This window comes from Telopea speciosissima, chromosome 7 (assembly GCF_018873765.1).
Source record: "Telopea speciosissima isolate NSW1024214 ecotype Mountain lineage chromosome 7, Tspe_v1, whole genome shotgun sequence".
Lineage (NCBI taxonomy): Eukaryota > Viridiplantae > Streptophyta > Magnoliopsida > Proteales > Proteaceae > Telopea > Telopea speciosissima.
The window spans coordinates 19,009,884-19,033,701 of record NC_057922.1 but is presented as its reverse complement, the minus strand read 5'-3'; the positions used below and the strand labels follow the sequence as shown (position 1 = coordinate 19,033,701).

Sequence of the window (23,818 nt, the reverse complement as noted above, 5' to 3'; positions counted from 1 at the left end):
GGCCAATTCCAACTAAATCTGACCAATTTTAGGATGTTTCAGGCCCATTTCAAAATCATTCGAATCATAATCAATGGAGAAGGCATTCTTATCGGTTCCAATTTTTTTTAAACCTTGGTACATTGCTGCTTGTGGCTAATTTTATTGATTGCTTGAATTTTTCTATTATTGCATCCTCTAAATGTATCTCAAAACATAGAAATGCTCATGACTCAAAAACAAAAGAGAAAAGAAAGATGTTTCTAACCGATGCTGTAAAGGAATTAGAAGAGTTTTGAATTTCATGATGTATTTGAGGGGCAAATGTGTCATTTCATGGTAGAGGAGGAGAGATAGACTCAGGAAAGCGCTAGCGTACACTACTCTCCCAGATAAAGTTTATTTTCCTATATAAATATGTCAAAGGAATAAGAATACAATAAATATGAAGTGATTAAAAAAATACATGTATTGCATGGATAATAAAAAAAAATACATGCATACATATATATATATATATATAGTTTTAATTCAAGACGAAGTATATGATTTTTCTTTTACAAAAAAAAAAAATGCTGACTGGTCACATGGTTCTTGCGCCCAGACACAAGAACGCACAAATGTACCATCCCACCCTTCAAATTAAAAAAACCATCCATGTTGATGTTCCTACGGGCACTCTCATTACCAGGCAGCGATCTCTTGCTCAAAAATTTACAAGCTACATTTTTCTCAGTGTTTAACGTTTGGAGCCAGTCCCCAGATGAGGTACAATGCCTAAGATTCATGTGCAAATATGCAAAACTGAGAATAAGTGCAAGCATGCAATTTAATCATGGAAAGGAACATTAATTCCTAGTGCATCCTATCACATATCTTCCATCTATGATCTATGAATAAGTGGGCAGTGTTCTAAGACCCTGCTTGGCCCTGGTTTATAGCCATTGTACCTAAAACTGCTAAGTAATGGAATTCTTTACATAGCAAGGATGTAGGCATGTAGCTCACACAAAACCAGAAATTATTAAGTTTGCGATTCTTCATCCACCAATGCAGAAAATGCTCCAATTTTCCATTCTCATGAGACCAGAAAGTTTATTGGCAACAGGTCAGCATGAAGTGATTCATCATGCCCAAATATGAGCCGATCGCTTATCAGGGGACAATTATAGATCATAATCAAGAATTGTAAAACAATTTATTACAGAACCACTGAACCGGTAGTCAAACTCTGGTTTTTGAAACATTGGCGTGCAGGTTATGATCTTATTTCCCCACCACCAAACAAAGAGGGGGGAGGGGGGGGGGGGGGGGGGAGAACAACAAGAAGAAGATTACTGCTCTTCGCCATGCAAATAACCAGAGCCTAGTTTTGCTATGAAAGTGTATGAGCCTAAATTTGCATTGTTAAATGCAACAACAAAGTGCACCAAATTTCAGAATAGAGTTGATTGCAGCAAATATGTTCAGGGTTCCTAAATAGATTTATGGGACACCAATTAATATAATTTTTATTTTTTCTTTTGCAAGGTGGACGAGAGGAAAGAAGATGACTCTACCAGAATCAAATTCTAATATCAAGTAATCCCAACAAAGAAAAAGAAAATCAAACAACTATCATTAAGGAAAGATTGAGAAGTCATCCTTCGACAATGATCTTAGTTATCTAAATAACATTCAATGTAGATGAATATCTTATACAGTTCCTATTTCTTCTTTGCTGAAAAAACAGTTTTATAGAGTTGTTAAGCTATCAGGAAAGAGAAAAATCAAACCACTATCATTAAGGAAAGATTGAGAAACTATCCTTTCAACAGTATATATTTATCTAAATAACAGTCAATGTAGATTAATATTTTATACAGTTGTTTTTCCCCCTTTTTTTGCTAAAAAAACCGAAGTTTTACACCATTGTTAAGGTATCGGGACTCTACATTTCTCCACATTCTGCTATAACACAGGCAAGTTTAGGCCGGTTGTTGGGTCCAGTGGCCACATTCTCGATCTTCCTGACAACCAAGAGACCATCTCCAAGTACTCTCTACAAGAAACCATGGAATCATTAAGAAGTAACAAGCAGAAGTATACTCCAAAGATAAAATGGGAAAGGAAATACAAGAAATGAGACTGAACCAGAAAATCAAGGTGCTTAAGAGCATACCCCAAAGATGACATGCTTATTGTCAAGCCAATCACATTTTGCACAAGTAATGAAGAACTACAACATGAAGGATTTAATTTGGATTAGAATGACAAAAACATCGTGAAATAAAATAGTGATAATTAGGTCCAATTAGAGGAAATCAAGACTATATCTCCTCTTCAAGATTAAATGCACGAAAACTGCTAATATTAACTTCTATGTGTCTGTGGCCTGGCTGTAAGGCTCCTATGATTTAACAGAAAATACTTTATAGGAATTGCCTTAAAAATGAAAAATAAATTGTATAAATTTGAAAAAAGAATTATTTCACTGAAATGCAATTAGAATATCCAAAAAAACAACTTCCAATTTATTCTCTGGGTGTTTTAATCCCCCCCCCCCCCCAAAAGAAAACAAAAAAGAAAAGTGGTGGCATCTTGACCAATGATATAATTGCTGCCACCCATTATGGTTACTACCCACATCATATGGCTGGATTCCTCCACGAATCATGTCCAAACACGCTTCCTTGTGATGCACAAATTACTAAAAAAAATGAAATGAAAAATAAGTTGATATTACAGGAATTTACACCCATTCAAACAAATGGAACCTGAGAGAACAATTTAAAACACTCGAGCCCAAGAAATATCATTTTCCAGAAACCTGCTACTAGTACGCAAGCCAATTTTGGTGCAGAACCAAGACAGATCTTCAATGGCATCAAGGCTCAAGTTATGAGTTTTAGCTTAGTTGGGCATCCAAGGTTGTTTTTTTTTTTTTTTTTTGGCGGGGGGGGGGGGGTGCAAGTTGGACATCCAAGTTGGATTCACTTAATTTGTCATTTTTTGGTAATCACTTAATTTGTCATTGACTGGAGGGGAATCGAGAACCTAATGTGAACAAATTCATTCTAAGGGTTATTTGCTAAAATAATGATTGAACAAACGTACCATACAGAGACACCAGCGCACATATTTTTCACTTATCAAAGCACATATTGGCCCTCATTTTTGAACAAGTCCAAACAGGCCTAAATCTTTGGCCAGTACCAAAAATTACAACAGCATGGCTGGACCGACATGACCCACTTTGGAAACCCAAACCAAAGACTGGTCCTAAACCTGTTTTCTGGTCTGGCAATGGCTGGTAGTTCACTTAGGCTGCAATATTTAGTTTGATTTATTTTATTACATGGGTAGATTACGTAGGAGCTTCTTAGGTAGTTTCCTTTTTGAGTTATTTCTATTTTAGTTAGGTTTCTATTCCTATGCAAAGCTATTTTCTATTTATTGTAATCATAGGAGAGCAACAGATTTGAAGATTTGATTAATGAAGTTTATTTGTGAAGCTCAGTGTGTGTGAGCGTGAGTTCCCTCTCCCCTTTCCCCTCCTTTCTTCTAATTCTTCTATTGTTCTCTGTGAAGCCCACCATAGCAGGTCACCCCCCCTGGGTCTGCATTAATGGCTTTCATGATCTCCAAATTAACTCAAATCAAATACATAAAATGAAGGATGATTTAGCTTATCCTTAGAATCTGAAAATGGAACATACAGGACCAGAGTAAAACAGACAAATCAGAAAAATAAATAGAGATAGTACGATAGTACCTGACATCCATTAGTATTTGGTCCACTATTTGCCTGTACAGAGATGTGCAAAAAATGCCTGTCAGATTTTGAAATTACATATTCAAAACTATACTCACTAAAATTGGCAACATTGGTTAGCCCATCAACAATTTTGTTCTTTCATTATATCTTAGAGTCTATCTTTGTTGCTTGTTTGGAAAGCCCCCACTCAAGGCGGGTTTGATTTTCAACTGATGTTTATGGCGTGGGTTTGCAAATGAATTTCGCTCCACTATTGTATATATTATTGGTATTGATTCCGATCGTCAATCCACTTTCAATCATTCAAAAAAGCCGTCACCAACACAAGCTCAAGCTGTTAGGAAAGGCACAGAACAATGTATATCAACAACCCCCCTGTGCATGCCCACACACACATGGCTCTGCACGTGACACCAACAGGTGGTGGAGCCATCATGTGGCACCAAGGGTACAAGGAGTGGGGGCACAATAACACACAACACAAACCCCTCGCATATACCCGGGATCGAACACCCGACCTCCTAACTTTTACTACCATGTTAAAACCTTTTATCCCAAAAGCTCGAGCTGTTAGGAAGGACACCCAACAATGTATATCAATGGTTAACATATTGCAAGGTTCTTCCTACAAGCATCCTTCTTTTTCACCCCATCAAGACAAATATGTTACTGTCTGTCATTACATGAGGCATTCTATTTGCAAAGAAATCCTTTTAATATTTTGACCCATAAGCACTTGATTCCTACAATTCACTTAGTCTGCATTTGACAAATATGTTACTGTCTGTTATTACATGAGACATTCTATTTTCCAAGAAACCCTTTCAATAATTTGACCTATAAGCACTTGATTCCTACAATTCACTTGGTTTACATTTGGTAATGCACCTGCAAAGCGTTTCAGCTGTTTTCTGTTCCTCAGGAACTGTTAAAGTTCTGTACATACCGCAAGGGGTATTTTTGGCATTCCCCTGGTGGTATTGCTGGCGGTAGGAGAGTTTGTGAGTGTTCACAATAGGGGGAGTCTCTATCGTGTTATGTTTGTTTTGTTATGGTTGAGTTGTACTTATTTCCTTCTTTGACTTGGATTGTAATCTGAATTGTACTCTGGTTAGGAATTCCTACTTACACTACAACACTTTATTTTGGTTGATCATATATAAGATATAGACTACGATAGAACCCAGACTGAAGCTATTGTGAGTTCAGCAAATCCTCTCTCTCTTCTATCCTCTCTTTTCTCTCTTTGTAGGTACTGGTTCCAGGTTCTGGGTTTGTCACATGGTATCAGAGCTGCAACCAATAGCTGTTTTGAGAGTCGTTCAAGTCTCTGGTTTGTGGTGAAACCCTAGTTCATAGAAGAAGAAGTAGGGTTTCAATGAAGATTTAAGTATTTGTATCTCCTACTAATGAATATTGATGAATCATCCCTGAGTCGATTCATCTTTTTTGTATCTGATGATGTTGCTGTTTTCGAACTGAATGATATACTGCTGATTGCTCGAACTCTTCTATCGTGTTCTTCTCAATTTTTGCTGCTGCCCTAAAGTTTGAAGGTTTGCTGGTTCGAAGGGGTACTGGTGCTGTTGTCTATTCTTCTGCTGGACTGTTGGCAGTGGTGTCTATTCGTTGAAGTCAATTTGCAGATCCTGATCTCTATTTTGGCAGGGTATTTAACTCATGTCGATTTGCTGACCTGATTATCATTTAAATCAATTTGCTGGTTTCTCGCAATCTCTTTCCTCATAAGAATGGGATTCTGCTGGTAGGTTGAGTAAACCATATCTACTGATTTGCTATCGTCTAGTATTTGATATCGATCCGCTGATTTTTTGCTATCGTTATCCTAGTTTTCGGCTGATTTGCTGCTATCGTTGGCGTGACTAACAACAGGAGGATATGTTGGTTACCAACTTACCACCACCTTTCTCCCTTGGTTTTCGGTTCTCTTTTTTTTTCTTGCAAGTTTTTCCTGCTGGTTATGTACGTGACCAGCAAGAATATAAAGTCACTTCTTTATCTTTTGTTTTCTCATATTACCCCTATTCTTACCTCTAATTACCCTTTGTCCTTAGTTTGTAGTCCTTTCCAAGTCTGCCCTTATATAATTAAAAATCCCTCTTGTGTCCTGTCTTTTCATCCTACCAAGTGGCCCTTACAATTTCTGTTTATTTACTAAAATGCCATTACTCATTCAATTGGGTTATGTCCTTTGAATTTAAGTACGGGGTTGCCCCTGCCATTATATTGACCAAGTCAAGCACTTGGGTGGGTCCATAGCAAGCCCAAACAGGGTTTCCGAACCAGGGATTCCATGAATTGTTTACAGAATTGACATTGGTCTTGTATATTTGCAATTTTAAAGCTTTGGTGACCCCAGATCACATAAGTTTGGGATTTGCAATTTTTTATTGAAGATTGGTATTTGCATGGAGTGATGGTTGTTACTATTATTGGTGATTATTTACTCAGATTTCTTCAAATCTGGCTTATCTGATATTTTATTTGTTGCCGTGAGAGGGATAATGGAGATTATTTTATTAGGATCTTGTTTGCGGCTGCTCTTGATTATGCTATTTATGTGATGCTGGTTATTGCTGCCATATGATGGTGAATTATTTTTAGTTCATCCTCTGCATATTTATCCACGTGTAAAACTACACCTGAGGGGGAGATTGAAGATTATTTTTATTATCTGCTCAAGTCATTAGCTGGAGATTATTATTACTTTGTCCGTGTCATCTGTTCGTGTCCTCAGCAAATCTTTTATTTATGAAGATAGTTACTTGTGGCATTCAGCAACAATGCAATTTATTAGTGGTCCACAACAACCTTATGCTGTTTAGTTCACAACAACCTATGCTGAATTATTTGGTCTCCAGCAACCTGATACTGCTACTTGGTCTCCAGCAATCTAATGCTGCTACTTGGTCCCTAACAACCTGATGCTAAATTACTTGGTCCTCAACAACCTAATGTTGAATTACTTAGTCCCCAACAACCTGATGTTGCTACTTGGATTGTAGTAACCTATACTGCATTTTTATCAATGGTCCATAATAACCTATACTACACTTTTACCAGTGGTTCGCAGCGACCTATGCTGCAATTTTATCAGTGAACTCTATTTGGGGCTCATAAATGCATTGATATTTGCACTTTTATCTGTCTTCTTTGTGAAGCTTGCTACCTGCCTTCCTTGAGAAGGGCTTATGATGTAGCTGTTGGAAGCAGCACTTTTATCCGTCTTCTTTGTAAAGATTATTACCTGCCTTCATTGAGAAGAGCTTATGATGTTGTTTTTGTTGATATGATATTTTGGATTGCGGATTGGTGTTCTCCACTGCATATTTTGTTCCTTGCTGATGATTATGCTGGGTTTATTCGACACAAAATTTTTTATCTACCGATGTTGTTAATGATTGATGTGCTTGAGTTGATATTGCTATTAGAATGAAGTTCTCTCTGTGCTCACCAACATCTATGACTGCTATATGTGTTAAAGACTGGTACTGATTTTAATATCTATTCTTGTTGTTTCAAGTTGGAGCCTTCTTTATTTATATACTCCAGCTTGAGGGGGAGTGTTCAAGTTCTGTACATACCGCAAGGGGTATTTTTGTCATTCCCCTTGTGGTATAGCTGGCAATAGGAGAGTTTGTGAGTGTTCACGATAGGGGGAGTCCTTATTGAGTTATGTTTGCATTGTTATGGTTGAGTTGTACTTCTTTCCTTATATGACTTTGATTGTAATCTGAGTTGTACTCTAATTAGGAATTCCTACTTAGACTACAACTCATTATTTTGGTTGATTATAAATAAGAAATAGACCACGATAGAACCCAGACTGAATCTATCGTGGGTTCAGCAAATCCTCTCTCTCTTCTCTCCTCTCTTTGCAGGTATTGGTTCCAGGTTCTAGGTTTGTCACATGAGTGAAATATCATTAGTAAAGTCATCACACATACCAATGACAACAGACCAGGACCAGTGTGTTTTGCAATGAAATTTTCATCGTCAAATTTACTCCCATAAATACAGAGGCATCCACTACCATCACCCTGCAAAAAAGATCATTTTGTTAGATTGCAAGAACAAATGAAAGTTTGTGAAGGTTAACATAAGATACTACTAATTTAACAACAAAAAAACTTCAAATGACTGCCCTTTTCTAAGGTTGAAAAAAATGTAATGATAAGATATCACATTTTCCAGGCAGTTATAGTTCTTCAATTTCTTGCAATCAAAATCAGCCTTCCATTTTCAGATAACTATTTAAGGCAGTTCGGCAAAGTAATCCATAAAAGACAAACTGAGGGATGAGAGTTCAAATGCTATAATCACTGCTAGGGTTGTCACACCAGCACCAAGCGAAACTTGCATTGTGACTTGGTAATTCCATCCCCTTGTACTTAGTGCATCTTACACATTCAAAATAATGCATTCCAGCAGCATTGGTTAATGAAAAAGTATTCCAACAAGATATAATCACATGCATTTTACCTAATCATCCAACATGCTGGTCTGCGCAAAAAGGTGTGTCATACAGGTATGAGCTAACCATTCTCACAACATTTATTTTTAACCAATTTAACAAGAAATCTTTGTTAGCATGATCTTCTAAATTACAATTTTGACACTCACGAAAACTAACCACCAATAGTGCAGAATGTAGCTGCAGAAGGTGAAATCAAACACCAGCTATAGTTTGGGGGGAGGGACTAGCTAGAGTGGCATTCAATAAGCACCAATTGTACATATAAAATGAGAACGAAGCTCAAGAATACTGAAGGAGGGAAAAAACCTTAATAAAATCACCAGCTTGAATCATAAAATCCTTGATCACTCTATGGAACTGGCAACCCTTGTAACCAACTGGAACTTGTGCTTTTCTGCCAATTCATACCAATAAACAGTGAAATATTAATATACATGAAAACTTGTTCCAAAGCTATAACAGACATCGGATGCCAGACTTCAAACAAAAAGAAATCAGTTAGTCAAGCGACACAATAAACAACTAAATGATTAATAAACTTACTCCACAGCTAGTTCAGTAAACCATTATCTGAGTCATCTACTTCTGTTTAGCATAAGAAGGAATTTGCATGGGTGAGTAGTAACAGCCAACACTAAAGGTGGCCTCACATCCCAGATTTCCATTTTTACCATACCATCACAAAGGGATGCCCCAGCAGACTGGACATTTCAGAAATTAACAGCTAATGATCAGCCTAGTGAAACAAGTACTTGATTGGCTTGTTGAGAAAACTGATTAGCTACCAACAAGGCAACAATGGACAAATAAAACCAATAAAGCTTGTCCTGGTATCCAAATTAGGAAATTGGAACTAATTTTATAAGAGGTAATCAGCCAAGTTTATTTTTAGGGGTATATGAACAATGGAATGCAGACTTGGTAAAAAACGAGATCCTTTAAATGTTTGTAAATTCCTAAGATGAAGATAATCTCATTCTTTTTTTCACCCTTATTCCCCTAGAAAAGCATACCTAATATTCATTATCATAAGGAAAAATGTCAATTGGAATGCTTCAGTTTGATAAGTGATTGAAACAGCCAATCTTTGTTCCTGAGCAATCTAAATTATCTATGGGCTGACTGGATTGCTCATAGATATCAATTGGCATTTTCACTTAAAATAAAAATTTCTGATAGAGTTATGATGCAGTTCAAAAGAACAAGGCCAACAGCAAACCAGGCCATCAAACAGGACCAACAATGGACTAATATGTTTAATTTTGAGTGTCCAATGGGTTATATGGGCCATGGGCTTAATATTTTTTGATTTACTAGTGTAATATGCCAATTCTATAACTCCAAATATTAGGGATAGTTGAGAGAAGAGAAAGAGAGAATGGTTTGGCATCTCAAATATGACAGAGGCCACTCTTATTTATATTGAGAATAACAGTTACAAATAAGGTATGATGGCTAGGGCTGAGTCATAACACAGTCACAGCCCTTAGCCTACACACAATGAGTCTGGACATAGTTATCCTCCACACTCCCCCTCAAGTTGGTGCATAGATATCCCTCATGCCCTACTTGAATATAACAGGATGGAATGACTTAGAAGTCAAACCCTTGGTGAATACATCAGTCAATCGGTTTTCAGTAGTGACAAAAGGTAATCAGGCCTTCTTCAAGCTTCTCTTTAATGAAAAGTCGATTTAGCTCAATATGTTTAGTTCGATCATGCTGAACTGGATTATGGGCAATGCTGATTGCAGCCATAGTACTATATCTCGCGATATATCGGTATCTCGGGCCTACCGAGATATCCGAAATATCCGAGATATCGCGAAATATTCCCGAAATATTGCATTTTTTCTGCAATATTTCGGGGGTCCATCTCGGGGGGTATTTGGCCATATTTAGGCCTGAAACTTCATGGACAGCCTTATTTAAGCTTAATAAACACATTTAAACCATAAAATTGTAAAAATGTGAATTCAAATTGGTGTTTTGGGCTTGCACCCTTGATTGACATACGGTCGCCGACCTTAATGTATAAATAGTTAAATACACATAGATTAATGAAATCACAACTTAAGTTACAAATTACAAGTGCTAAACGCTAATAGTAGTTCTTTGTGCCTCCTGGATCAATCCCACTCATGCCTCGCCGAGTCGACGTCCATTGCTCTCTGTTTGAATGACATATGTGGACCACGGTATAGAATCGGAGAAGAAACGAGTGTAGTCATCCACAAGTGTCACGTAAATGGAATCATCAACAGTCTGTAGGTAACCTATCCTAGGATATAAACTAGGGTTACCAATCGATCCAGTCCGTGAAGAAGATGATCCACTGTGATATGATGTTGGCGCCGGCGCAAGAGGCGATGGCATTGGGCGCATGTATGGTGGTGAGGTTGGTAGCTAGGTCCGCTAGGGTATGCAAAGATGTTATCTACAAAAGATGATCCAAGATGTCCCTCGGGATGGGATCGTAGTCATAGTCCCCTACCCCACTAAATCGCCCATATGATGATGATCCATATCCATATCCACCGTAAGGTTGTGATGCACCATAATCCGATGCCAATGGAGTGGCATGTGCGTCAAAAGATGGGGCACGCCAATGTCCAGTCGGTCCTCCCTCCCTATCACCCATACTCAAACCACCAACAGAGCTAGATAGGTTATCAATGTCCATGTGATCAATGTTGCAATCGTGTTTGTCGACCCCTACGCTTCCTGTTGTATGTATGTAGGGGGCCTCTCGAGGGTGGGGGTGCGGGGGCACGTGCTCCGTGGTCCGTATCTTGTGTGGCATGATCAAACTGTGTCTCTCCAGTGAATCGGAGTGGGTCTACAGGTGCCGAATCCTGGGCCTCCTGGCCTACCACATAACGCTCTCGCATGCCGTCATATTCTTCACCAGCATCACCACCACCAACATCACCACCACCAAGATCACCATCATCACCATCATCATCATTTGAGGACTTAGACCAGTCTTCATCATCGCTAACATTGCCACCAGTGGTCGGAATGGTATGGGTGAGGCTTCCTCGCATGTATCTGACCCTCGTCGACCATATACTCGTCCACATCGCCACCAATCTCAGAAGCTATCATGGGGTCGGGCCCACCTCCCTCCTCATCCAACACTGGCTCACCTCTATCCCTCACCCAATCCACAATAGGGTCCTCATCGTCTGAGTCAACTTGAAAGATGTCAGCTAGATCAATGGTGCCCCTCTGTCCCTCATGTCCCATGCGTATGTGTTGCGATTTCAGCCTCAGTTGTAGTGCACATACACCATGTCGGATAAGCGTTGAGACCCCAATGCATTGCGCCTCTTGGAGTGGATGAGTGCAAAGGTACTCCAGTTCCTCTCACAACCGGATGCGAAACATGTTTGGGCGAGGACTTTAATTGCTATTCTTCTTAAGTTTTCATGATTCCCATACAACACCCACCATTCAATTGCATTACAAAGTTTACAACAAAAAGACATGTGTCAAATGTTGTTTCAACTTTCAACTTTCAAATTTCAATACATATGTAATTTAAAACTTAAAAGAATTACCAAGATCACCACGTGCTCGCCTTGTATCGCATGACCTCGAGTTCAAAACTTCCCAATGCATCCCTAAATACCTTGATCTATACCGTGTGGAAAATTAGTAAGTACTTCTTCACTACTTATTTGAAAGCATCAATAAGTTGAGTTTCCAAATGAACTCACTTCATTGTTGCAAATTGCTTGTAGTGCACCATCTGGCTCCAACTTCTTCACTACTTGTTTCACAGCATCAATAAGTTGAGTTTCCAACCCAAGCCTATTGTTATATTGATACTTAGGGTTCAAGTAGTATGCTGAAATATGACATATAGAATAGAGGTATTGTCAAATGCATAGGTAATTAGTAAATAATAATACTATGAATTAGTAAACATAAAACAAATTTACTCACCAGCCTTATGCAGTGGATGCATAAGTTGATTCTCCCAGCGAGCATTTATGATATCTAAGAAGTGTTTGCTACTGCGAGGACCCACACTATAGACACTATCTTTCATCAAGTCTATTGCAGCATATAGGACTGGCATGGTTGGGCCCTTCAGAGCGGAGTCAGCAACATGTAGAACTTGAATTACTGGCTCTAAAACTTTCACCACTTTGCTTAGTTTGGTCCAGAAGTCCTCAGATGACATCGTTGTTTGTGCTTCCCTCCCATTTGCAGTCTTGGAACCCTTCCATTGAAACCACTCCTCAGAAGCAAACATGCTTCTCAGCCCGGCCTTCTTTGTCTCAATGCTTTTGAGGGCAATGTAGTTGGTGGCAAATCTTGTGATGCCAGGCCTAACCAAGTCACCCCCACATTTTTCCCTCAATAGATTGAGTGCATAGGAGTGGTTGTATACAAAGTTGGTGACTTGTCTTGCACTTTCAACCACAGTCTTCACCAACTTTAACTTTCCCATATCTTTTAGCATTAAGTCAATGCAATGGGCTGCACAAGGAGTCCAGAAGAGCCGGTACTTATTATTGTTCATCATCTTCTCACCGGCCAGCTTGAAGTTACTTCCATTGTCCGTTACAATCTGGACAACATTCTCAATACCCACATCTTTTTCCACTACTTCCTTTAACAATCTGTAAATATATTTTGCATCCTTTATCTCTTTGGATGCATCCAGCCATTTGAGGAACACTGTCCTCCCATCACAATAAACCATGAAATTGATGATGGACTTTCTTGTAGGCCCAGTCCATCCATCTGCCATTATAGTCACCCCATATGTCTCCCACATATTCCTCATCTCACTAATGTACTCATCAATCTCACTCTTTTGTTGAGGTAGATAAACATTCATTACCTCATATGGGGTGGGGCCCTTGAATCCTGGGCCAGCCTCTGCAATGGTATCTATCATGGTATCATAATGGGGGCCTTGTGCGATGTTCTTTGGGATGGTATGGTATAGCATCCACTTAGCTATTGATTCTTTAACCAATCCCTTCATCCCCTTCCATGCTCCTTTGATTCGGGTTATTGCTTCCTTTCTTCTTATGCAATTTAGGATCGATGTTGATGGTGGTATCTGCATCGGTAGAGGTGTTGGGGTTGCCCTCACACTTTGTGATCTTTTAAAAGGATTCAAAGTTTTAGGACCTCCGAAGCGCCACTCCTCCACTACCCCTACTCTTTGTCTTTCTTGATCATCTTGAAAACTTCCTCTACTCCTTGAAGCAGTCCGCCTAAAATCCCTAGCCTCCTCTGCTTGTTTGTATGTCATCAGTGCATGCAATGTCATCATCGAGAGGAGGAGGAGGAGTCATCATTATCATTGTATCGTCTTCCTCCTCCCATCGAACTCCTCACCGTATCCTCAAGTTGTTCTCTTATCCTTTGCTTGTCGACCTTCCTCTTCTTTCTTCCCCTCAAACTATCACCAATCTCCGGCTACTTGAGGGGACCATATGACAACCTACAACATCTTTAGATCCTCCATCGAGATGTTGTTTAAGTCTCTGGACCCACCTCCCATAAATTGCATGTGACAATAATTACATATAGATTTTCTCTTATCCCCATCAATGGGAGTACCATGTAACCATGCAATGTCACCCTATCTTTGGCTGGTTGGTCTCTCTTGTTCCCTCTGTTCTCTTTGTTCCGTCCGCCCCTTTGTTGACTACTTTCCCCCTTTTGCTTGCCCCTCGCACGTTGTCTATCACGATCCGCCATAATGATACTTGTTTACTCGTAATGTAAGTAACACAAATAATTAAAAAACTTAATGTAGATGCACTTCAATTGACACTTTTAGATTACTAATACACTTGTATAGTTATTTAATATTTTTCCCCTAACCCTTATATTTTTCACAAAATTAAAACCAATTTTTTATATATAATGTTAATATAAGTATTGACCTAACACAACAAAACTATGAATTAGTAAACATAATATACATGTAATGCATCTCAAAACATATAGAAATAACTTTCATATTTTTTCATTATTTTTTAAACTTAAAACTCATATTTTTCCTTATTTATTTCTGTTTTTTTAATTTTTTATATATTTTTCTTAATTTTCGAAAATTAAAAGAATTATTTAAGAGCAGAAAAATAAATCCGACACTGTGAAGCCGTAGATCGGCCATTGGTGTCTAACATATATTTAATTCATTACCATCTAAGTCATATTACCCCTAATTATTTCCTATTTTAGTTGTAGGAAAATGAATTTTTAAAACCAGAAAAAAAATAAAAAAAATACATATGGGAAAAAATTTCGACACCGTGAGGTCGTAGATCGGCCTCCGGTGTCTAACATATATTAATATCATCAACATCCAACAACATTTGTACAAAGTTTTTTTAAAAAAAATAGTTTTAGAGAAATATAATTTACCTTAAATAATGAAAATAGGCTTGGATGATGAGCTTAGATGACCCTCCGACGTCTTCCCCGTGACAAGGAGCTTCAATGAGGCTTGGAAGGGAGGAAGAAGAGAGAAAATTTCATTTTCAGCAGCTCTTGGTCGATATTTCGACCGAGAGCTGCTGAAAATGAAATTTATAAGGATTTTGAATGTGACACTATTGTCACTTTACAATATCTCGCGATATATCGTGATATCTCGCGATATATCGTGAGTTCCACGATATATCGTCGAAATATCTCGATATATCGACGAGTTATTGTACTTTTTTATTTCGACATTGTTTCGTATCTCGGTCATGTCGAGATTCACGAAATATCGCGATATATCGCCGATATTTCGCGAGATTTTATACCATGATTGCAGCCTTGTTGTCACAGTAAAGCCTCATCGGGTCTTCAGAAGTAACACCTAGATCTTTGAGAAGAATTTTTAACTAGAGCAATTCACAAATTTCTTGTGTCATGGCCCGGTATTCAGCTTCTGCACTTGACCTGGATATAACGGATTGTTTCTTGCTACGCCATGTGACCAAATTTCCTCCTAGGAAGGTACAATATCTAGAGGTGGAACGCCGATCATGTATAGATCCTGCCCAGTCAGCATCAGTGAAAGATTCTAACTTCCAGCTTAGAGAATAGAAGACCTTTCCCTGGGGCAGACTTTAAGTACCGAAGGACCCGGTATACAGCCTCAGGATGAGGGGTCTTTGGATCCTGAAAAAATCGGTTAACAATTCCCACCACATAGACAATGTCTGGTCCAGTATGAGAGAGGTATATCAGTCTTCCTACAAGGCGCTGATATCTTTCTTTGTCAACTGGGTCACCTCATATGCAGCTCAGATGATGGTTTACCTCAATAGGAGAATCGACAGGCTTACATCCCAGCAGACCCGTTTCTTCAAAAAGGTCTAGAACATACTTCCTTTGGGAAATGAAAGTGCCTTTTGTAGAGCGGGCAACTTCAATCCCTAAGAAGTATTTGAGTTGTCCAAGGCCCTTAGTTTCAAATTATGCTGCTAACTAAGTCTTCAATAAGGAAATTTCCGCATGATTGTTGCCCGTTATAACTATATCATCTACATAACCAATAAGGGCAATGATTTTCTTTTCCTTTTGTTTAACAAACAAGGTGTGGTCAGCTTGACTCTGTTTGTACCCAAACTTCAGCATAGCCTTTTGGAAGCAGCAAAACCAAGCCCGAGGAGACAACCATAGTTGTCAAGGCATCACCTAGGCGTCAACTAGGCAAAGCCTAGGCGTCCAGGTGCCTTGCTCGCCTAGGCGGCCGCCTTGGACACCTAATTGGTGTCGCCTTGAATTTGGACCCTCTCCAACACCTCGTGTTGCCGAGATGCCGTGACAACTATGGAGACAACTTGTTGTGGAGTCTGAACTAAAACCAGGAGGGATTTCCGGTGTCTACATACTTCTTCCAAATCCCCACTTAGAAAGGCATTTTTGACACCAAGTTGATGAAGGTTCCATCCGAGATTTGCAGCACAAGATAATAATGATTGAACAGATTTCATTTTAGCAATAGGAGCAAAGATGTCTTGGTAGTCAATACCATAGGTCTGTGTGAATCCCTTGGCAATCAATTTGGCCTTGTACCTTTGAATAGTACCATCTGCCTTTTTGTTTGATGGTAAAAACCCATTTGCATCCTACTGGTTTTTTCCTTCAGGACAAGGAACCAGCTCCCAAGTATCATTCTTCTTCAAGGCCTGCATTTCTTTTACCATAGCATCTTTCCATTTAGGATCTAAGATGGCTTCTTTCCAGCCTTGTGGGATGGATACAGAGGACAACGAAGAAACAAAGGCACGATAGGAAGGAGATAATGACTTATAGGATACAAAATTGGAAATAGGGTAAAAGGTACATGATCTGACAATTTTCCTAACACCAATGGAAGGTCAGCATTAGAAGGAGGAGAGGGATTATTACCTGGAGAGAGACTATTACCTTGCGTAGCATGGTTCTATGGGATTCAGAGCTGCTCTACTGTGGGATGCAATAGGGAAACCTTTGTGAGATGCCAAGGCTGGAGTTGGTGGGATTCCTTCACCACAGTTAGGTGAGATGCCTAAAATATCCTTCCTTCTATTTTCTTCTTCTTCTTCCATCAAAGTTTCAAATCATTGCTCTCCTTGGTGTCCTGCGGTAGCAACAGTTTCTATTTTCTACACCCTCTTCTTACTTTGTTTCCTTAGTAACCAATTTCATTCCCCAATTTCTATTCTGTTTACTCTTGCTATTTCTACACAGTAGTTGTTGTTTCCCTGTGGTTACTAATTCTGAATTCCAGCTTCAGCAAAGTTACTAATTTTGTAATCTCCAACTGTACTCAAATCTGATCGTTGGATCTGGTTCAAACTGTAAGGGTTTATTCACCTTCCCTGTTAGCCCAGTCCACCAGAATTTTAGCCACATCAGACTTGTCCTTTCTCTGTTTAATTAAATCTCAGTTGCTGGTTATGATTCATATACTCCCTATGAATCCTTAGGTGACTAAAATACTGCATTAGGTTATCAACACAATGGCTTGATGTAGGACAAAACATGAAGAAAAAAAGGCCAAAATACTGTTCACGTGAACAGTGTCACAGCCCCTTATTTTGCCTTTGTGAGAATATTGTTAGAAGATTCTGTGGGGCCCAAGACCAGATCGAGTGAAGACTTCTTAGAAGGGTCAATTTTGTCTTTGTGTGGGGAATTAGAAGTTTAGTTTAGTTTCTATTTTTCAAATTATTCTCTTAGATATTTTGTGGTTGTCTATTAAGCAATCTTGGCTTTTTAGTTTATAATTTCAGATTTAGAAAGTAGGCTTAAGTTTCCATTTTTAACTAGACTTAGTTTCTATTTTGAACCTTGCAACTTAGAGTTTCTATTTTAGTTTCATTACTTGTAACCCAAGTCTCAGCCTTATAAGGGAGATTTTCTAATTTTTAGTTTCTATTTTGGAGCTCAATCCTTGGGCCTTTATATATTGTAACCTGCCCATAGAGGCATCCCACGATTTTAAGAATTAATGAAAGAACTTTTGAGGCAAACTGTTGCACTCGATTATGGGAGAATATCCTTGTTTCAACAGCTGGGATAGCTGTGGGTGAGAGACCCAGGCTGAGAAAGCCATCCCCCTACTCCCTTTCTTCTTCTCTTCTTCTCTTATCTTCTCTATTATTGCAATCGATCCTTCCTGCTGCTGTTTCTCTGTTGATCAATACAAGTGCTGTGAAGAATCCTTCGAAGGCTGCAATTAATTCGCAAAAACTCCAAGTCTGATGTTGCTGTTGCTGCCATCGATTGAAGATTGCTGCTGCTCCCTGTGATCTGATTTAGTGCTGCAGCTTCTGTGTCTCATATCTCCACATCCAGTGATCAGAACAGGCTAAGAATTGGAGGAGTTCTTCACTACTGTTGCCTGTTGGGGCTCCACTCGATCCCAATTCCAGCCCATGTTGTTGGCTGGATTGCTCTGCAGGCCATCACCTTCTAATTCTGAGTCCAACCTTCTATTTTCAAGACCAACTCAGATCTCCACTTCTGACCATCAGAACTGAACCAAAGTGGCAGCATAGCTTAATCTCATCAAGGCTGATAGTTGATCCACTTTGGAGCCCAAGCCCAGGGCTGGTTTGCACGATATTCCATAACCTTCTAATTATGCGTAATTTTCGTATCTCAGTTTTTAGCCATCGGAATTGTCTGAAATTTGGAGTGTAGCATCCCTTCACCTCATCTTCACTCGACCTAAGTTTGACACTATTCTACAGGCTGGTTTGATCTCTACCTCCTAAGTTACTAATTCTGGTTTTATTGTTATTATGATGTTCTGCTGCAACCTGTCATCAATCCTACTGTAGAGTGGTTCTTAGTGAACCCCTTCTACATTATGGCTACAGTGAATAAATTTCTTAAGAACCTCACCAGTCAATCATTAGTTCAGAGAGTTTAGACACTCAAGCAAATCAATAGTTGATGTGAAGTTCTTTTCTTTTTTTTTTTCATTGATGAGATATTAATGTAGTTATACAGATGCAGATACAATTGCAAATTCCCTATGTTCTTTTCTATTAATGAAATCTTTCTCCCTTTGCCTCTCATTAAAAGGAGGGAAAAAAATTGATTTTATAAAATTTTGAAGGAGAAGAAATATTAAATTTCAAACTTCACCGATTGTATGAGTTTAACACAGATTAAAATGCAAATATTTTTCAAACTTCCAAATAAAGATTTAAGGAAAAGGATTCCCATGATGCCAGTGTGCAGGTTCCTTCCCATGCCCTCTCACATTCCATACCATGGACCCCACTCTCTCTCTCCACATTAAATGACCCCTGTATACAAACTGTTTCCCGCGATGCCTACTGGTGGGAAACCCCTCCCCAAATATTTATTTCCAATAACCCTTTTATTTTTAACTAACCACTCTATCCAACATTATCAGAACAAGGATGCTTACTATATTAGACGCCAATGAAGAAACCAATATCCAAAACCATCACCTTACAGTTTACTGAAAAAGGAGAATATCCACTCACCTGTATTCACCAGTGCAGAACTGCCTGCAAGATAAGGGAAGGAAAGTTAGTCCTAGGGAACAGAATATTAGCACATTTTGAAAACTAATGAATGAAAATAGCAACAAAAAAAAATTTAATTTAGAAATATGAAAATCTTCTCAGAACAAGATAACATCTTTCTATTCCTACTCAATAGAGAATTATAATATATGCAGTCAATTCCGATAAAACACAAAAAATTTAGAAAGCTCAAACGATTGAATAAAGAATTTGATGAAACAGACTGATGGATCATTTGTCCAAGTCAGTAAATGAATATAAAATTAACCAAACAATTTTTGCAAGACCCCCTCCCCCACCCCCACTCCCACCCCAAAAAATAGCTTTCTGAATGATAAAAAAGAAGGTTACTCTCAACCCTTATTTCTTTAGTTTCTCAAAAATATTGCAGCCATCAGATTGTGGGTTCAAAACATGGAAACAGCCTCTCCACGAAGCGAGGGTAAGGCTGCATACATTTGCCCCTCCCAAACCTTGCAGTAGCGGAAGCCTCATGCACTGGGACGCTCTTTTTTATTGGCACATGAACTTACACAATTAATTGGAGGCAGCAGTCTGGGTATTCCAAACCAGATACTCAGGGTGTAATGCTTTAAGCGACCTTGTGCTTAAACCCTAAACCCTAACAAAGGTCTGATCTGAAGTACTCCCATGCAAAAAACCAACCTGATTATGATCATAATCAACGAATCAGCTTACCATTTAAATGCCAACATTGTTTAGTTACATTAAAATGAACTCGACATTGCAAACACTAATTCTAGACTAGATTGTACTAGGAGCATTCTATCCTAGAGTGGTTGCGTCTGTGGTTCCTTATATTTGTTCCTGTACTTTATTGCTGAAACTCACCTGAAACTCCACTTTCCAACAAGAAATCGAAACCACTACATATAAAGGTGAATTCATGAGCGAGCCTATAAATCTGCATGCAAGCAACGACTTGTTAGTGGATGTGGAATGCCAAATCAAAATTTGGCCATTGGGAATGCATCCTCGCATATGTAAGTATTCACCAAAAACTAAAAGTGAGTTTTGGATTACCTCTGTAGTGTCACAAGCACAACACCTCCAAAGACTCTCAGCACTTATGCAGGTGTCTCCACTTAGTTGCAAAACTCCCTTCTTCACCAAAGGAAACTAGGGTTCAAAACCCTAGGAAGAGATGGAGAGGGAATTCAAAATTTTCAATTCAGAATTCGTACGAGTGTATTACCTTAGCCTCATTATATAGAATAGGAAACCCTAATCAGAGTGAGTCTACAAGACAAGTGGTGGAATTCTAAAGGGTGATCCAGATAGGGTTGTTGCAAACTTGCAATCCACCTTACCAAAAGGTATTGTAACTTAAGTGATCAACAAATTATTTACCAATCGCTCAACCCTAAGAAGGCGGTAATATAAAACCCACATATGGGCTAAAGAATTTACCTCTTAGTCTCCCCACTTAACAATATCACCTCATAAATTAACAAGAATGGAATGTCAACACCATCAAAAACCTAGTTAAAATAGGGAATCTTGGCCGTGGATTGGACGTAAAACTTTAGAAGACAATTTTAAATATAATTATTTAAATAATAATAATTAAAATCAATTTGTAAACACTTTATAAAACGCCACCGAGCTTGGAATTTGGTCCAATCACAATCAACGAATTCTCACTTAAATTTTCTCTCTATTCAGGAAGTGGATGCCTTGTTGAGATTCTCATCCATTCAAAGATGAATGTCATGAATCCAATGCACCGGTAATTAACTAGTATTGGCATTAATCTTCGGTTGGGATAAGGCTGAGTTTGTTGTTGTTGGCATTAACCTTTGGTACACTAAAACGCAGAGCGACCACCTGCAACGGTGAGGACCTCATACACATAATATATGAGTACTCACACCTATACTTCCGGAATTTCATTCACATCAAAATATACAATGTAACAACCTTAAGAACTGAAAGCCTAGTTTGGTCCTTAGTTGCAAACAGTTTAAAGGTCTAACCTTACGGCACAAACCATGACACATGATGAGAATTAATAGCAATTAAAATATTAATATTGGATTTGATGGACACATATCCAAAAATCCCACATAATACCTAGGCCTATAACTATTTCCTACAATAATACACTGCAAACACTGATTCTACACTAGATTGTACTGGGAGCATTCTATCGTAGTGTTGTTGTTTCTGTGGTTCCTTATATTTTTTCCTACCTATTTATTTTTGAAACTCATTGAACTGCCAGCTTTGTACTGTCTAGGTCTTTCTGAACTAGGTTTCTTGTGGCCTCTGTTTCTCCTTGTGGTTATATTATTTTCTTTAAATTTTCGTCATTATCATCTAATTAGCCTACAACTCAAAGAAGCAGCTGACCTTTTAATTACAGGCTAATTATGAAAGTACAATTTGTCATGATTTTTCTCAAGAAGCTATTCAACCATGCCAGAAACAGCTGAGGACACACGCACACAGAGAGAGAGAAAGAGAGACAGACAGAAGGAACAGTAATGCCAAATACAGAGGTGGAAGAGAATGACTAAAGAGTTTTCATAGATTAGTTAGATAAGAGTTCTTTTCAAGTTACCTGAAATTTTCGGCGGTCTTGGGAGCAATATCAGCGAAGAGCTCCATCTTGATTCTTCCAGCTGGGATGTTACCGATGGTGATGTCAAAAAATACGATCGGATTTTTAGGGTTTGGGGGTCTCAGATGCCACTCCACAGCTGCATTCCCAGGTCCACCGGACGCCATGGAAACGCGAGGAGAAGACTCAGAAAGAAATTCCCACCAGTTCTCCAAAGGTTCTCTTTATGTCTTTCATAATTCAGTCGGTTTTCTTATTATGCACTTTGTGAAGGCTGTGTTTGGTCAGAGACTCAGAAATGAATAGAAAGAAAAAGAAAAATAAATGCTTCGTTTGGTTGCCTGGAGAGTGTAAATATTATCTGGGAGAGGGTTCCCTCCACTGGCCGATAGTAGTTTTAGGCGAATGAGGGAACCTCCTTTGGAATCTGACAACAAGGAGAGAGGCATTTATGACATATCACCCCCTCATATAAACAGTGATGTGTGAGGGGATGTACAATTTCATTTTTTGAGCTGGTGTTGTGCACAATTTTTTCCCATAATTTTATGGAGAAGTGAAATAACAGAAATATATTTTACAATAGAAGTCGTTTTGACGTTTGGTTATCCTGAAAATAAAAATTGCATTGTATAAATAAATTTCCCCTCATATTCTAAATTTCACAAAAGAGGGTGGGGCTTGGTGCAACGGTTAAGGTTAATCCATTGTGAGTAAGAGGTCACGGGTTCGAGTCTCGAAATAGCTTATCTGCAAAAGCAGGGGTAAGACTGTGGTCATAATGACCCTCCCCAGAGCCTAAGGTTTACCGTTGTGTACCACAAGTGCAGTACTTCTAGAGGAATACAAAGTAACCATTACACAATCAACATGGATGAGATTTTTGATTCACAGAGGGGGATAGTAATTTTGCATGCCCTTGTGTCGAGGCATTGGGCAACATGGCTAGACAACATTTTTTTTTACTCTTCTAATGAGGAATATGAATGAAATCATGGACAAAAAATGTCATTATGAAGAAATCCGCTTCAGTCTCCATTATGAGAAAGATTATTTTAAATTTTAGGGACAGAGTTCTCTACCTAGTAGTGTGGTCCATGCACCAACACGGAGGCCAATCACAATGCACACGAGAGCATCAATAAGGATGTGATTTTTTGCATTCATGGAGGTGGAGCAATCCTTTCACCTCTCTTTGTGTATAGACACAAGCGCTACCCACTGAGGTAGAATTATTTTCCCTAAATTTTAAGTAAATTAAAAACCTTTTTAAATTAATTACCATCATTGTTGTCAGTCCATGAAAAACTTCTCTATTACCAAAAAAAAAAAAAAAAAAAAAATGAAAAACTTCTCAATTTACCTTTTATTTTTATTTTATTTCTCTTCAATTCCCACCAAATGGAAACTAAAGACCAAAATTTACCAAAAAAAAAAAAAAAAACTAAAGAACAAAGATTCTTATTACATGACCCACTTTTGCATGTGAACGGGTCATTACATACAAGCCATTACCCAAATTTTTTTTTGATGAAAATAGCAAATATATTACTTAAAAAGAGAAATGTATAGACTAGTTAGAGTACACTATATTACAATAATTCCGGATTGCACTCTAGGTTTTCATTCTACTATAAACAGATTCATCCCTACACCATTTAACTTTAATGAAGTTGTCAGTATCTGCTAGTTGAAAAACCATAAGCCAAATTTAGTGGCATATCTCAATATGACCCACCATGTTTCCTTTGTCATTACTAGTACTATTTCATATGACATAAACGTATGTCGTATGATGTTTTGAAATTTAATTAACGAATGAGATCTATTGATAACAATTCCATGGATCAGATTACTCCCGACCATGGATGCCCTTACCTGGACTGTCGACCAGAAAAACTTTTGCCTTCTCAAAAATCCTCATTCACCTCAAAAAAAAAAAAAAAAAAAAAAAAAAAAAAACTTCATTCTTTATC

At 38.4% G+C, this 23,818-nt stretch overlaps 1 protein-coding gene across 2 annotated transcripts; it reads right to left on the bottom strand.

The window, feature by feature from the left end:
- Window positions 1-1,730: 1,730 nt before the first annotated feature.
- On the bottom strand, window positions 1,731-22,058 carry LOC122670041 (peptidyl-prolyl cis-trans isomerase CYP22). 2 transcript variants are annotated; one of them, XM_043866985.1, is made up of 7 exons: window positions 21,843-22,058; window positions 19,217-19,240; window positions 8,541-8,628; window positions 7,705-7,797; window positions 3,734-3,766; window positions 2,141-2,197; window positions 1,731-2,020 (listed from the first exon to the last, which is right to left on the bottom strand). In XM_043866985.1, exons 1-7 carry the CDS (start codon window positions 22,007-22,009, stop codon window positions 1,910-1,912), a joined length of 573 nt encoding a protein of 190 aa, XP_043722920.1. In that variant the 5' UTR covers window positions 22,010-22,058; the 3' UTR covers window positions 1,731-1,909. The 2 variants fall into 2 exon arrangements, with proteins under 2 accessions (XP_043722920.1, XP_043722921.1); XM_043866986.1 differs by lacking the exon at window positions 8,541-8,628.
- Window positions 22,059-23,818: the final 1,760 nt, after the last annotated feature.